The sequence below is a fragment of the Neomonachus schauinslandi genome, chromosome 11 (genome assembly GCF_002201575.2).
Source record: "Neomonachus schauinslandi chromosome 11, ASM220157v2, whole genome shotgun sequence".
NCBI lineage: Eukaryota > Metazoa > Chordata > Mammalia > Carnivora > Phocidae > Neomonachus > Neomonachus schauinslandi.
This window is the reverse complement of record NC_058413.1, coordinates 18181686-18198531: the sequence shown is the minus strand read 5'-3', so window position 1 is coordinate 18198531 and position 16846 is coordinate 18181686. Positions and strand designations below refer to the sequence as shown.

The 16846-nt window shown below is 41.3% G+C and overlaps 1 protein-coding gene across 6 annotated transcripts in view; it reads left to right on the top strand.

The window, feature by feature from the left end:
- Positions 1 to 1675: 1675 nt before the first annotated feature.
- The window catches only part of TTC17 (tetratricopeptide repeat domain 17), a 116418-nt gene continuing 101247 nt past the window's right edge, over positions 1676 to 16846 (top strand). For 5 of the 6 annotated variants that reach the window (XM_044919476.1, XM_044919475.1, XM_044919473.1 and 2 more), the window contains exon 1: positions 1676 to 1847. In XM_044919476.1, the coding sequence (XP_044775411.1) occupies positions 1689 to 1847 (159 nt within the window). In that variant the 5' untranslated portion in view covers positions 1676 to 1688. The remainder of the gene's footprint in view (positions 1848 to 16846) is intronic. The other variant, XM_044919474.1, reaches the window with a different exon arrangement.

The window sequence follows — 16846 nt, the reverse complement described above, 5'->3', positions numbered from 1 at the left end:
CTTAACAAACATTAGATGATGACAATTGCCATTACTTAGCAATTTTATGTACAAGTAAGAGGATTGATGTCTACGCCTTAAAATAAGATGCTGAGAACAGGGAGACTCACTTGCCACTTCTCTATTTCAAAATTCTGGAGCACTTCCTATTGTCTGTGTTTAAACTCTTTGGTATGACATAGAAGAAACCTTTACAACCTGACACTGTTTTCACCTTTTCACATGTATTGTTTATTCTGCTTGAATCAGCACCTTTGCTTGAAGCCTTTCACCTGGTTGGCCGCTCTCCCTTCTACACATGCGCCCTTATACACCCCCATTATCCTATATTTCAATTGTTAACCTGCCAATATTCCACTAAATTGCACATTGCTTGGTGGTCAGATTTCCATACCCACTGTCTGGCAGAGAACTAGGCAAAAAAGTGGGTAAGCCACACATTTTTAGAGAGCTGAATGTTCATTACTTCAATCCTCTAAGAAAAGCTACTTTCAGATGGAACTAAAAACCAAAGCTGTGGTCGTTGCTTCCATAGATGTTTAAACACTTAGCAATTATTTTTGTTTTCCAGCAATATGCCAGCGTAGGGAGGCTGTTAGGCAAAACTCTCATCCTCCTCTTCCCAAAGAGAAAACCAAAAGCATAATGAACCTAAACACAAAATGACACACAAAGCCAGAAGGCAGCCCTGAAATACCTAAAACAACCTATCTTACTAGAAGCTAGAAGCCAGGCTAGTCCCTTGGCCTACATGTTGGTTCACTAGAGAGAAGTGCTTCTTAATGTACATACCAGTCACCTGGGACTCTTGCTGAAAGGTAGAATCTGGTGGGGAGGGGTAAAAGAGCCAAGAATGTGCATTTCTCATAAACTGCCAGGTGATGCCAATGCTGTTGGTCTCCTGATATAGACCTCCAGCCTAGACCTGTGCTGCCCAGGAAGGTAGCCACTAGCCACATGTGGCTCTTAAGCCCCGAAATCCGGCCAGTCTGAATTTAGATGAGCTGGAAGTCTAAAATACATACCTGTTTTGAAGACTTAGTACTAAAAATAAAATAGCTCAGGAATTTGTACAGATTTTATATTGAACTAATGCTGTATTGTATATAAGGGTTAAATCAAATGCGTTATTTCACTGTCTTTTTAAAAATTTCCTATGTGGCTCGCGCCTCACATATTTCTACTGGACAGCGCTGCCCTAGACTGACAACACGCCCAACTCCGAAGCTTCCACTACTGCGAGACTTTAAGAATAAAAGAGAATCCATCTCTTCCCTTAAGTGTTTCGAAAACATACCTTTTATTTCTCAACTATATGACACAACCAGAAATAAAAATGAACTAAAATGAAAACCAAGGTTTTATTAAATACATATATATGTAAATACACACACACACAGAGTCCTCTCATTTCGGCTTAGACTCCACCTAGAACACTACTTTTATCTCTCTCTGGTTCCCACGCCACGAGATCGAATTGCGTACGGGAAAACAATAACAAAAAAGCGGTCTCCGACCTGAAGCCAAACCAGGCTGTCCCGCCGCCCAAACCGAGGCTGAGAAAGCGGGTTGTCAGCGGGCAGCGCCTCCCGAGCTCCACCTCCTCCAGTGCCGACCTCCCCAAGATGGCGGGCGGCGGGGGCCGGCTTCCGCTTCCGGTGTGAGCAGCCGGGCCGGGGGGGGGCAAAATGGCGGCGGCAGTAGGGGTCCGCGGCCGGTGCGAGCTGCCGCGGTGCTCCGGCCCAGGCTGGCTCCTCAGCCTTTCCGCCTTGCTGAGCGTGGCGGCTCGAGGGGCCCTCGCCACCACGCACTGGGTCGTCACGGAGGACGGGAAGATCCAGCAGCAGGTAGCGGCCAAGGCGTCCCTCTCCGCCCGCGCCCGCCCTCGCCCCGGGGGATTCCCAGGTCCGGCCCCTGGCTGTTTGGCTCCGCGCGGTCCCGCCCCCAGCCTACCTTCCCACGGTCCCGGCGCCGCGGCCCGAGCGATCCTAGTACTCAGACCCGGCGTAGCCCCCTCCCCATGTGTCCTCTGGCCCTCGCCTCAGCCGCCTGCAAGTTCTTAGCCTTCCACCCCTGGGGTGGCTTGCCGCGCGGGTAGAGTCGCCCGGCCGTGGGGGTTCGGGCTCTGGGGACATTTTGTTGGGCTTTAGAAATCGCAGATTCATTATCCTTGCCTCTGTTCCTCTCGGGCCCACCACGCGTCACCAGCCCTCCCCGAAGAAGTAGAAAGCATGTGGCAGCGCCGGGGTGTGCGCGAGTCCCAGGGCGGTGACAGCTTCGGCACCCCTAGGCAGTGGGTCATCTAATGCTTCTTCCCCCCGTCTCCTCTTCCACATGTGTCGGGCTGTGGTGGTTTCAGCTTGTACCGTTACCCAGGTCAGCAGGGGCTCTTTAGAGACAACACACACTTTCCTTCCGAAGGAATGCTTGAAGATGCCTCTGGTGGCGTTGCCTGCATCTTTTCAGCTGAAACTGCCCTCGTTTCCCAGTGTACTTTGCACTGTTTCTTTACCTAGTTCCTGTGACCCAGCCCCGCAAGGAGGATATGTGATTTCCTGGATTCTTGTGTGCCCGAACTAATTGCTCAGAGGAGAGATTGCTTTTCTTACATAACTTTATGATTGCCTACATTTTGTGAATGCTGTTGATCCCTCAACAGTGTGTGTGCTCTGCTACAGAATCTTGGTAAACTTAATGACTTCCAATACTTGAGAGCAATCCTGAAAAGTCCAGCAAACATTTACCAAGTGAATTGTGTGCCCCATGCAATTTAGCTCACTGACCTCAAATGTATTAATCATTATCGTGTGAAATTATGGACCTTTGGGTTGCGTCTAATGAATGATGACAGGAACACAATGCCAGGTTTACTTTTTTAGGAAGTGAAGTTCACGTGATGGCAAATTTTACCTCAAGTATAATGAGTGAGTTAAACAATTTAAAAATCGGGTTGGTATTGGTGAGTGGTTTTCAGTATATGTGAGAAAAGAGACTGGCTTTTTACTGGATGGCATTTTCTATATATCTAACTTAAATTAGAAGAAATCTCCTTTTCATGGCCATACCATTTTAGATTTAAAAGATAGGTGTGTGTTTCAGAAACTCTAGAATTAAACACTGCTAGTTCTTTCCTTAACAAAAGGTTAGAAATCTTATGTGAGTCCTGGCTGCTTCCTCCACCCACTTTCGTTTGTTTCCTGATGATAGTTTTCCCTAAGGCCCTCATGAAGGGATACATGGAATTAAGTCACTCTTGCTGCAATTTGGGGAGCCCTTCTCCTATTGGCTCTTCTGCAATATTGTTTTTGGCCACAGCTATTTATACACTATGACATTGACTTCTCCTTCCCATTTTGGTGTCCTGCCACTCAGCCAAGGAAGTAGCCCATCTGAAAAGTGAAAGCTGGTAGAAATGTATTATTTGTTGAACCTTGCAATGGGAAAGTAGAACCTGATTTGTTTAAAAAACAAAACCAAAACCACATTTTTTCTTTTTGCACATTGGATACTTATGTTTTAGTGGGGGGGGGGGAGGTAGGGGTTACTGTTAATTTGCCTCAGAAAGGGGGAAATCTGAAGAATCTTTTGGAAATCTGCCAAGTACCCCTGCAGTAAGTAGTTAGGCTTAAAGTTAGGAAAGTAAGATTTCTTTACTACAAGCTTTTTTTTTTTTAATTTTTTTTTTAAAGATTTTTATTTATTTATTAGAGAGAGAGAGTACAAGTAGGCAGAGAGGCAGGCAGAGGGAGAGGGAGAAGCAGGCTCCCTACTGAGCAGGGAGCCCGATGCGGGACTCGATCCCAGGACCCTGGGATCATGACCTGAGCCGAAGGCAGACGCTTAACCGACTGAGCCACCCAGGCGCCCCTTTTACTACAAGCTTTTAAAAATTATCTTTTTCAGTGAATTTTCCAGTACTTTGCTACATAGCATTGACAATGTTAAGTTCAGAGAACCACAAAATTTTATATCAGAAGAAATAAAGTTGGTGTCTACAGCGTAACAAGAAGAGGCTAAGGTGCCTGGGTGACTTAGTTGGTTAAGCAACCCGCTCTTGTTTTTGGCTCAGGTCGTGATTTCTGAGCTCAGCATGAAGTCACTTGTTCCTCTCCCTCGGCCCCCCCCCACAGGCTCCCCCACCCCCACATGTGCACTCTCTCCCTCAAATAAATTTAAATTAAAAAACAAACAAACAGACAAACAAGAAGAGGCCAGTGGATTTAATCTGAGGGAAAAGCAACACTTATAAATAAAGTAGAAGAGTTGAATACATGATCAGCTTCTGAGTGCCACTCTAATAGTTGTGCATGCATTATCCATGCTGCCCTTCCTGGCAGTAATTTGAATGCAGGCAGAATCCAAATCTCAGTTTTGATTGTGATTAATTATCACATATGTTTATGGTTATTAAAGAATTGAAAGATCCCTTTAGTATATGGATTTGGGTATACTGCAGATCTATTCATATGTTCAGAAATAATTAAAAGCTTTACATATATATAGGATATATATATGTAAATGATATATTATATATATATATAAATGATACCTTAACTGACATACCAAATGCCTTGCTACTTGTTTTCGTTATAATAGCTGAATGAGAACAGAAGGGTGCTTTAATTTTAAAGTGGTCTAATATCAGGGAGAGAGGGCTAAGAGCAAACTGAAATGGCAATCTTAGAATATTAGAGTGGCAAATACCTTTTGAAACTCTTTGCCTGATATTTAAACCTGTCCAAATTAGATATAATAGGTAATTGTTTTCCATAATGAACTTGGAGAAGTACTTATGAATTAAAAATCTGAATTACCCAAAATACAGATTTACACAGGGATAGTTAACATCACTATAGTTAAAGTTTTAAGTACATTAAGCAGTTCTTCCCAGGAGAAGAGAACATTTGTTTGGTTTTTTCTATTTCAAGCCTTAGCAAATGATAAAGATAAGTACCCACAAGTTAGGGACTGCTGACTTGTGAACATGCAAATGTGTCTGAAGCCCTATATCTGTAAGGGGCTTGAAATGGGGCTTCAGTTAGAGCCGGAAGCAGCCATTCCTCCAGGCAGCCTCCTCACTGTCAGAGCTGTGGTTGCTTCTAGCAGTAGCAAGTAGTGAGCACTTGGTGTGGCAGCTCAGGGAATTGTTCCTTTCCACAATCCCTGCCTGAGCTGGGAAGCATGTCTTATATGTTTTTAGGTTCCATGTTTACTGAGCTGCCACTGAACTCCCCGGAGCATTGTCCAGGGAATCCCGGAGCTGGAATGTGAAGAGAATGCTCTAGTCTCTAAGTTCCTGTCCCACTGCAGTCAAGGGACAGCTAAGAAAAGGTGCTCCTCTTCTCTTCAACTATAGGTTTTTTTCCCAGCTTTGGGCTTTGGCATACCTCTGATCCTCTAGTACCCCCTGTACCTTAAATAAAGCAAGGATCCTTGGGGTCCATGGACTTAAGTAGTGAGCTATTATAATCTGGGTTACTAGGAGGATCTATGTGTAATCAGGTCAATGGATCATTTGGTTGACTTCATTGTGAAGAATAGTCTTTTAAGATAAATTTTGTGGGTTTTTTGTTTCCTTTTTTCTATTTTTTTCCTCATTACTAGTATGGCAACATTTATTTTCTATTTTTACCAAAACCGTCTGGAGAGTCACTTGAATGGAAGGTTAAATGAACTTTTGTGAATTAGCCTAAGAGCCTAACCATTAATGTATCACATCATTTCTGTGGAAAAAACAATGTTCCATGTTCTAAATTACCAGCTAACAGATGAATTCCTGAAATGTTACCAGTTTGTCTTAGACTTATTGAATTCAAAGGTGGTACTTCTAGCCCTGGGTTCATTGCCTCGTGATAGTCTCTCTCTCTATAAGTGGAGGTCTAAAACTTGAAGTAAATAAAGAGTATAATCGTTACCAACTCTGTCATAACATTATAATATTTATTTTCTTGGCTACTGTTTCCCTCTTCTCTAATTTTAGATCCATAGAACTTTAGGTTTGGAAACAATTCTTAAAGGATATGTAGTACAACTCATAGGAGAGAATGTCGTCCAAAGTCACACAACTAATGAGTGGCATTTAGTGATAGCAGTAAGTAAAAATCTGTAGTAACATGCAGGTGAGCACCTTGTACTCAGAAAGATTGAAGTACTTCCCCCCTCCCCCTTTCATAGTACCTACAAATGAAAGAATAGAAAGAAAAGAAAAAGGAAAAATGGGAATAAAGTAAAAAGTCTTCTCTTGGCCAGTTTGCTTTACCTCTGCAGAATATTTTGTGATGACTTTTAAGTTGGGAGTGGGTGTGAATTAGGTGTGAATTAATTTGGGGTTATTTAATCATCTTGCCTTCTCTCAAGCTAATGTGTTTAGAGTCCAGATCCTTTTAACTGCTTAGAACAAATGAGGTTTCTAGTAAAACCGATGCTCTGAAGCCTAGCAACCTTGGCATAAGAAGTGTTTGACAGGCAGTTATTTCAGCAACTGTGATTTGGGCAAGAGCTATCGGATTTAGTTGGACAGACAGGCTAAATCTTTATCTCTTGGTCTTTAATAGCTTATTAAGTGAAGGAGTGGTTTAATTTGGGTCTGATATTAAGTAATTGCTTCATCTGGGAGAGGGCATCCAGATGATACTATGAAGCTGACAGCTTTCTTTCAGGACTTTTCAAATTGAGCCCATCTTTTTGTCATAAAGTGTTGTTTCTATGTTTATACACTTGAGGGATTTACTTGGACCTGAGAGGTCATGGTGGCTTATTCACTAACTTGCTAAGCCTTTGCAGTTTGTCCTAGACGTTGGCATCAAAGCGATTCTCATTCAATCCATTTTTTTAGACTTCCTACTATTATTTTTTTTCTTATAAATCACCCAGGTGTTAACTTTGTTTATACTTACAGTAGTTAATAGGAGCTTATAAACATACAGATGTAAATTATAACTTTAAATACTTTTCCCAGTTACTTATTGAACAAATATTTATTGTCTGCTTATTTTTCACCAGCCCACTGTGCTTTGATGAATATGCACTTTTCCAATGGCGACTGTGACATGAAATTCTCATTTTTCCTTGAGGGTGAGCAGAGTACAGGTCCTTCTTAACCTTTTTTTTTTTTTTTCTTTTCCCTGGCTCTTCTTCCTCCACTCATCTTTTAGATCAGCAGTTCTCAAACTTCTCTTTGCACAAAAGTAATCTGGGGTGCTTGCTTAAAATACAGATTCCCAGGCCACTAAAGTATCTGATTCAGTAGGTTGGTGGTAGAGCCAAGAATTCTCCATTTTTATCAAACCCCTCAGGAGATTATGATACAGATGGGTCACAGATCATTCTGAGAAATTCAGTTTTATATATTGCTCTACCTCCAACTTCTGTTCCAGCCTTCTGTTTTTACTCTTTATATATACCTGGGCAATCTCATCTTTTCTCAGGACTTAAATTACCATATATACGCAGGGAATAGTCACATTTCTTTCTATAACTGACATTTTTTTTCTCCAGGGTTATAGATCAGATCTAAACTCATTTTTACCCTACCTACACCTGTGTCATGCCCTGTTTTCCCAAATTGAATGAAAGAGCCCACCATTCACCATCCACCCATTTGCCCAAGTCAGAAATCTAGTTGTCTCCCTTATTCCTTACCAAGATCTTTCCATTTTACTTTCTAATTACATCTCTTGCCATAGCCACTACTGTGGCTCTAATTCGGGCCACCTGATTCTTGCCACGGCTTCCTAATAGTTCTCCCTGCCCGTCTTGTCCTGCTTCCAGTCTGTTCTCCTCAGTGCAATTAGACTGATCTTTGAAAACCTTCTTCGTTTTGTTTAATTACAAATTTGAATTACAGAAGTAATGTGTGGCATTGTAAAAGTAAATGCTTGACGTTATGGGAATATTTAAAGTAAGAAAGTGAAGTCCTCCCACCTCTCTCCATTCTCACTCCCCAAGGAAAACTACCTTGAACAATTAGTTTGGTGCATATCCCAGGATATGGTCCTTCTTTAACATGTCTTGTGATCTAGCCCTTCCTTCTCTCTAGCGTTATCTTTGCTCATTCTTGAGTGCCTCACCCTCACCTCAGAATACACACATATACACCTTAGCTATATTTAACACTTGTCAGTATCCCCAGATATATGCTCTGTTCTCACTTGCCTCTGGGCCCTTCCACATGTTCTTCCCCTGAAATGTCCCAATCTGGCTAACTCAATACACTTCACAACTTAAACATCACTTTCAGAGAAGCTTCTAATGCCCAAGTTTGAGTAAGCTGTTCTTTCTATGTGCTTTCATAGTATCCTGTATTCCCTTAAGGACATTTACCATGCTGTATTGTGTCAATTTACTTATGTAAATGCCCTACTAGACTACTACATGCTCCATGAAGGGAGAGGCCATATCCGTCTTCTCTGCACCTCCTGCATCTTTCATGCTTAATCCCTTAGGCTGCAATAGTTATCTGTTAAATGGATGACATAAAGAAGTGTGAGAACCGGTTCCTGCCCTTCAGGAATTTACTACTGTGTGAATGAAGCATTACAGTACTCATTAATGTAATAGTCATCCTGGAGGCTAGCCTTCAGGAGGCCTCAGACTCCTGGAAGATCTTTAAAGCTCCAAGTAACTCTTCAGTGAGTCAGCCATTAGGCCTTCATAAAAGGTGCTGTATGCACGTGAGAAGAGCCGTACTTTCAGAGATCACTCTTGGACTATCTTCTGTGGTCAGGTCGTGTATGCAAAGGAAGTCATCCTTTGTCACTGACCTCAGCTTTATTGCTCAGGCATTGAAACGTATGGAGAGGTGATAAGAGACAAGGAAAAAAAAAAAAAAGAAGAAAACCATCATCAGAAAGGGCAGAGGCGAGATGGATGAGAAATGGCAGCTGCATTGTTGAGGGGGGATTAGGATCAGCTGTGGGGTTCAGCAGTTGTTGCAGTTTAGAAGCAGCATTGGTGGAAGTGAACAGAAGGCGCTATGACAGTGAGAAATAAGAGGGCTTGCCAGCAGGTTGGGTCAAAAATTAGAACAGCTTTGCACTCCAGAGTGTAGGGAGCAGGGTGTGAGCCCTACCTGCATCTCAGTTAGACTCCATGGTGGCAAAAGCAAGGGGAATTCCTCTGTTGGGTGGCTCTTTCAGCCAGACACCTCAAGAGAGTTGTTTGTGCTCATGGGCTCTCTTTGTATAGATCTCTCTTAAAGCCACTCCAGTAAGTCCTTCATCCCTGAGACTCTTGTCAAGATATCCTGGGGCCTGCCTTATTGCCAGATTTGTGCTGTGCTCTCACTTATCTCTCTTAACCTCTGATCTCCCCAGCCAGCACTTGTCCTCAGACCATATTGAACTATTTTCTTCCATGGCTTCCGGGACATACACTCCTGGCTTTCTTCCGAATCCCTGACCATGACTTTTCATTCTCTTCTGCTGAATTCCTCTTTTCTTTGTGAATCTTAAATACTGATGTGCTCATCAGATGATCTTATGCAGTCTCATTCTGAGGATTCTCCCAAATCATATCTGCAGTCTCTCCCTGAACTCCAGACTCATATCCAGTTGCCCACACAACATCTCCGCTTAGCTGTCTGATAGACACCGCAAATACATCATGTCCTAAACTGAACTCTATTTCCCATCCCACCACACCTGTTACGAAATTGCTCAGGTCCAAAATCTTCCTTGACTAACATCTCATACCTAATCAGTAACCGGTCAACTTTACTTCCAAAATGTCTCCTGCGTCAAGCCATGTCTTTCCACCCATACTTCTACAACCCTAGTCTAGACTCTTCATCTTCCTCTTAGACCTAAGCATAGTAGCCTGCTAACCAGTCTCCTTGCTCCCACTTTTGCATCACAGAGTCTGTTCTCTCCAGATCGAAATTCTGGTCCTGTGATTCCTTTAACGGATGTAGAGGAAGAGAAGGAAAGAGCATCAGGAAACCTTCATTGGTTTCCAATCATACTTTTTTTTTTTTTTTTTTTTATTCTTATGTTAATCCCCATACATTACATCATTAGTTTTAGATGAAGTGTTCCATGATTCATTGTTTGTGCATAACACCCAGTGCTCCATGCAGAACGTGCCCTCCTCAATACCCACCACCAGGCTAACCCATCCTCCCACCCCCCTCCCCTCTAGAACCCTCAGTTTGTTTTTCAGAGTCCATTATCTCTCATGGTTCATCTACCCCTCCTATTTCCCCCGCTTCATTCTTCCCTTCCTGCTACCTTCTTCTTCTTCTTCTTCTTTTTTTTTTTTCTTAACATATATTGCATTATTTGTTTCAGAGGTACAGATCTGAGATTCAACAGTCTTGCACAATTCACAGCGCTTACCAGAGCACATACCCTCCCCAGTGTCTATCACCCAGTCACCCCATCCTTCCCACCCCACCCCCCACTCCAGCAACCCTCAGTTTGTTTCCTGCAATTAAGAATTCCTCATACTTTTAAGAATAAAACTTGGGAGTTTTTACCATGGCCTTTAAGGCCCTTGCAAGATCTGGAACCTGGCCCCTGACCATCTCTGTGCCCCAAATAACACTTTCCTTCTTGTGTGCTGTGCTTTAGCCATCATACTGGCCTTTTGGGGTGGTCTTTAGAGCACCAAGTTTGTTTGTTCCTGCTCCCTCTGTTGCTTGAAAAACTTCTGCAGACATCCTTATGGCTCATCACCTCTCTTTTCAAGTCTCTGTTTACATGTCACCTGTCTTTTGACCACACTATCTAAAACAGCATCTCCTTCCATCACTGTCTTCTTGCTCCACTTTATTTTTCTTCATAGCACCTATTTTCTGTTGTAATATATATTTTATTGCCAGTCTTTCTATGAAAACATCAACTCTTTCATAGAACTCTGTATGGTCACTGAGGAAACCCCCATGCCTGAAACAGTGGCTGAAACATCATAAACACTCAGGAAATATTGAATACGTAAGAGAAAGGGAGAGTACCTGCATGTATGTGTGCAAGCAGTTATTCACACTTTTTTTTAAAGATTTATTTATTTATTAGAGAGAGAGTGCACACAAGGAGAAGCAGGCTCCCTGCTGAGCAGAGAGCCCGATGCGGGGCTCGATCCCAGGGCCCTGGGATCATGACCTGAACCAAAGGCAGACACTTAACTGACTGAGCCACCCAGGTGCCCCCGTTATTCACACTTGTAATAGCTTTTGCATATCAGCACAGTGATGGGCCACCATCGTTTTAGTAGTCTGGAGAAAGCACAGTGCATTTACTTTATTTTTTTTTAAAGATTTATTTGAGAGAGAGCACACGCCCACGTGTGTGTGTTTGTGTGTGTGTGTGTGTGTGTGTGTGTGTGTGAGCAGGGGGTGGGGCAGAGGGAGAGAGAGGATCCCTAGCAGACTCCCTGCTGAGCATGGAGCCCAACCTAGGGCTTGATCCCATAACCCATGAGATCATGACCTGAACCGAAATCGAGAGTTGGCTGCTTAACGGACTGAGCCACCCAGGCGCCCCACAGTGCATTTACTTTAAAGGGGGCAAGCCAACTCATTCATTCTCCCTGTTAAAAATAAAAGGTCTAGACTAAGACTTCTCTAAGAATGTAGTATGTCTAAATCAGAGTTGTAAAATGGTACTTCAGATAACCTAAATTCCGATTGGCTATTTAGATATATTCTCTCTTCAACATACCTTTGATGATATGCTCAAAGAACTTTGAGATTGTGGCATTATTTAAATTATTGAATACTGTATAAATTTAGGTAAGTCATTTAACATTAAGACATTTCTTTATTATAAACATGTACAAAAGAAGCATTTATTAAAAATCTGTACCGTCATGACAATTTTATATAAGCTAAAGTACATATTTGTTTTCAGGACCTACTACCAGAAATTCACACTGGACAGATCAGATTGTGCTTTCCATATTTATTTAACTACTTCATGTGTCTTAACTTTTGAAAAGAACTCATTTATGTATTTTTTACTAACATCTTACTTCAGTCTTCACTTACCAGTGAGGCACTTATTTAAATTGAAATCAGGTGACCAGCAAGAGTGCGGGCGTGCACACACGCACGCACGCACACACACACAAACACACACCACCCACCCACACACCCACACCCAACCACCCCCCAACAGCCCTTTCTACCTTGAGTCTAATTGCTAGGTGGGGAGTTGAGATGGGTAGTTAATCCTTAGTAAAACTCAAGAGAATGATACATGCCGAAAGTGGTTAAGTGGAGTCAGGAACGTTTTTATTTGAGCAAGTATTTGCTGAGAGCTTTTTGGGTGCCATTATATCTGGCAGACTTAGCTAGCTCATTAAACACATCTTGGAATGCTTTCTGTGTTAGGTAGGTGGGATACAGCTGTGAAGGAGATACGGTCCCTGCCTTCACAGAGTTTACATTTTATACAGTCATACATGGAAGTGACTCTAATTTAGGATAGTCAACTTTTTTTTTCTGTTTTTATTTTTATTTGCATTTATTCTATGCAGACTTTACTCCCAGGCCATAAGTTTTTGTTTAAGTGTTAAACATGTTAAAGTGAACATGAAGATTTGAACCTCTTGATTTGCGTGATTTTGTAGGGTTTTCTGGGTCAAACGAATAGGGAACCATTTTCAGAGGCCACCTCAGGCCGCTTAGGGGAAGAGAACAGGTAACTTTTATAGTAATAAAATTTAATGTCTATTTCACTGAACTCTTTACCAAGTGTTTTCATATTCATATCTCATTTTATTGTCCTATAGACCCAGTAAGATGTGGGTATTGATCTCTCTATTAAATACAGAAACTTAGGCTGAGTATGGTTAAACTCCTTGCACAGGTATGAAGGTAGGAAGTGGCAGTGTGTGAACTCCAGCTCAGATCCCATCCTAGGCTCTGTTCTCTTCTCTGTACTGCTAAGCATAACTACCAGTATAAAGAAAAATAGTTCTGTAGTTTTATCTATAATACACCAATATATTTTTTAATTTTATAATTGAAATTAAAACTAAAATACATGATCATAGTTCAAAACGTTTTTTTCAAGCTACTTAGTATGACATAAAATGAAAAGTGGAAGTTTCATAACCACTCACAGTCCTTCCTGGAAGTAATCACAGAATTATTTGTGTATTCTTCCAAAAAGTTCCCATGCAAACCCTCATATAGATTTTTTTAAAACCACAACTGGAAACATTTTATCTCATGACTAGTTTTTAATTTACTTAATAAGAGGTAGATATCTGTCAGAAATGAAAAGCTACTCTCTTTACCCTTAAAAATGTATAGTATTTGGTTGTATTGCTCTTCTGTAACTTATTTAACCAGTTCCCTAATGATAGCCATTTAGATTGTTTCCAGGCTTTTACTATCAAACAATATTGCAGTGAGTGAACATGCTCATTCATAGATCTTTGCATGCTTCTGTGAGTATATTTGTAAGATGAATTCTTTGAAATGGAATTTCCTGGTTTGAAGAATGCATATTTAATTTTCTTAGATATTGCCGAATTCTCCTTTTAAAGGACTACATCAGGAGTGTTTGAAAACGCCCAACAGTGTTTGGGATATGTCAAATCTTTGTTTATATAATCGGATTCTAGTGAAAGACCCCTTATCCCATCCATTGCCCTAGCGAAACAGTGTTGTGCCCATCAGTGGAAGTATGAACAAAAAGGAGCCTTCAGTTTGATTTTGTTGTCTTCATAGAAAAATTAAACCTTTGTCATTAATGCTTACTTCACACTTGTTGGGATTGCAGTAAAAGAAATTAGTCAAGCTGACCCTCCCCCCCCCATGTTAATACTGTTTGATGAGTAATCAAGTTGAACTTTATTCAGTGGTGTCTTACAGCAGTGATTTCTAGCAGGAAATAGCAAAATAATTTCCTGACTGTTGAGTTTGCCATCACCTGAGTAATGATAAAATTAAGGTTCAACTTCTCATTTTAGTGTCCCTTTTCCAATATTTGCTTAACAAATCTTAGTTTGGCTGTCAACAAAATCCCATAAACTGAGTGACTTAAGCAACAGAAGTGTATTTTCTCACAGTTTTGGAGTCTGGAAGTCCAAGGTCAGAGTGCCAGAATGATCAGGTTCTGGTGAGAGTTCTCTTTCTGACTTGCAGACCAGCTGCATTCTTGCTGTGTCCTCACATGGCAGAGAGAAAGAGAAGGCAAGCTTTTGATGTCTCCTCTTATAAGGGCACCAATCCTGTCATATAAACGTATGACCTCATCTAAACTAATTACCTTTCAAAGGCCCAGTCTCCAATTACTGTCACATTGGAGGTTACAGCTTCAACATATAATTTTGGGGAGACACACAGTTCAGTCCATAGTATCCATCTAAGAATTTTCAAGCTCACACGTGCTTTTTTTATCACCATTGAGCTTGGCATTGTGCCTTGAACTTAGTGGGTACTTGCATTAGTTTTCTACTTGCTGCTGGTAAAAATTACCACAAAGTTAGTGGCCTAAAACAACACAAAATTGGGGCACCTGGGTGGCTCAGTCGTTAAGCGTCTGCCTTAGGCTCAGGTCATGATCCCAGGGTTCTGGGATCGAGCCCTGCATCGGGCTCCCAGCTCCGCGGGAAACCTGCTTCTCCCTCTCCCACTCCCCCTGCTTGTGTTCCCTCTCACTGTGTCTCTCTGTCAAATAAATCTTAAAAAAAAAAAACCCACAAAATTAACATCTTATAGTTCTGTAAGTTAGAAGTCCAACCCATGTTTCACTGGGCTAAAAGGGGACAGTAAGCTGCATATCTTTCTGGAGGTTCTGGGGGAGAGTCCATTTCCTTACCTTTTCTAGTTTCCAGAAGCCACCCATATTCCCTGGCTCTTGGCCCTGTTCTCTGACCTCTCTTAGAGACGTCTCTCTCTTTCACCTACCTATTTCACTTTTTTTTTTAAAGCTTTTATTTATTTATTTGAAAGAGAGAGACAGAGTGAGAGAGGGAACACAAGCAGGGGGAGTGGGAGAGGGAGAAGCAGGCTTCTGCCGAGCAGGGAGCCTGATGCGGGGCTCGATCCCAGGACCCTGGGATCGTGACCTGAGCCGAAGGCAGGCGCTTAACGACTGAGCCACCCAGGCGCCCCTACCTATTTCACTTTTAAGGACCCTTGTGATTAAATTGGGCCCACCTGGATAATCAGGTTATACTCCCTGTCTTAATTAAAGTAATCTGAATAGCAACCTTAATTCCATCAGCTACTTTAATTAACTTTTGCCATGTATCCTAACTAGTCCCAGGTTCTGGGATTAGGACATGGACATCTTTGTTGGGCTATTACTCTGTTTGATAAATATTGGCTGCTGGAATGAGTCACTTCTGAGTTAAATATAAAATAGCTCTAACTGCACAGCAACATTTTTCTGTATATATTTACAAGAATATCATAAATATACAAATGAGAAATATCCGTGACTCTTGAGTCCTGATCCAGCATTTCGTTTTCTTTTCTTGTAAAGTTGTAAATTGTCTACTTTATTCATTTTGTTATTTGTATGTTTCCTGGTGACACACATCAGAACATGTAGACTGGTAGCGCTTTTATAAGAAGTTGTTCGTTTGTTGTTCATGTTGAAAATGGTTATTAACTTGCTTTCAGTTAGGACATGGTGATTGTGTGATACGAATGTTCTCATGGCTCAGTTGGTTAAGTGTCCTTGATTTCGGCCCAGGTAATGATCTCCAGGTCATGAGATTGAGCCTCGTGTCAGGCTCCCTGCTCAGGAGTCTTCTTGAGATTGGCTCTCCCTCTGCCTCTCCCACTTGTGCTTTTTCTCTCTCTCCCCCTCTCTCTAAATAAATAAATAAAAAGTGTTTAAAAAAACTGGCTGCAACACCGTACATGGTCCAATCTAGATTATAGCTGTATGATATACTTCAAATACCTAGATTGTTTTAAGTGCATTTAAGCATTTACAACTTTATCTTTCAAGAACTGTGAAAATGAGAAGGTAAAATCTGAGGGTAAAACATTAGAAAATAGAGATATAAGGCCATTAAAATTCATGTGATGATTAAGATTTAGTATTTTTGTTTGTTTAAAGTTTATTTTAGTTTTGATAACCTGATTTCTGATATAAAACTGAGGCATGTTTTTAAATTTCTCTTTAAAATTCCATATTGTACAAGTATCCTAATGGAAAAAAAAAATCATCTTTAACAAAAATATTTCCCAAGTCCTGACAGTTCATAATGATAGTGTTTTATTGATCTGATAGTATTTCTAGTAAAAGATCTCCTATATTAGAGTTTTGAAAATTATTATAACCAGGAGCCCATGTAAGTCCCTCTCAAGAGGCAAGGCTGGACTGGTATTTTGTTTGTGAACTTGCACTTCTCTTGACCTGGAGGAAGGTGCAGGTCCATGATGGTTAGACTTAAATCCTGAAGAAAGAATTGCATGCAAAGTCAGGCAACAGACTTCTGTCTCCCTCATTCCATCCCTCTAAACTCATCTTGCTTGCCCCTGTATTCGCCTGACAGGAGTCACAAAGGTGAGGGTACTTTGGGCAGTCATTTGAAAATGGTAGTGAACTAGATTTGAAATAAGGATAAAAATCTGAGGAGAGTAAGGTAAGGAACAAGAAAATACAAAAGATGTTACCTTTTTGAAGTGTTTTGCCTGGCCCCACATAGGGGAGAGGAACTTTTTCTCTATGAATATATAAGGAAAAGCTACAAGACTGTTCCTCAGACCTAAGCTTATTTGTCATTACAGTTGTTTTCTGTTTAAAAATACATGTATAGCACTCTTAAACTTTCATTTTCAAAAAAGACCGGTAGATAACACTAAAAAAGAAAAAGAAATATGTGTTTGTTTTAGAAAAAGTCAGAAAACAAGATAATCACCTAGAGTCCCACCATCTAG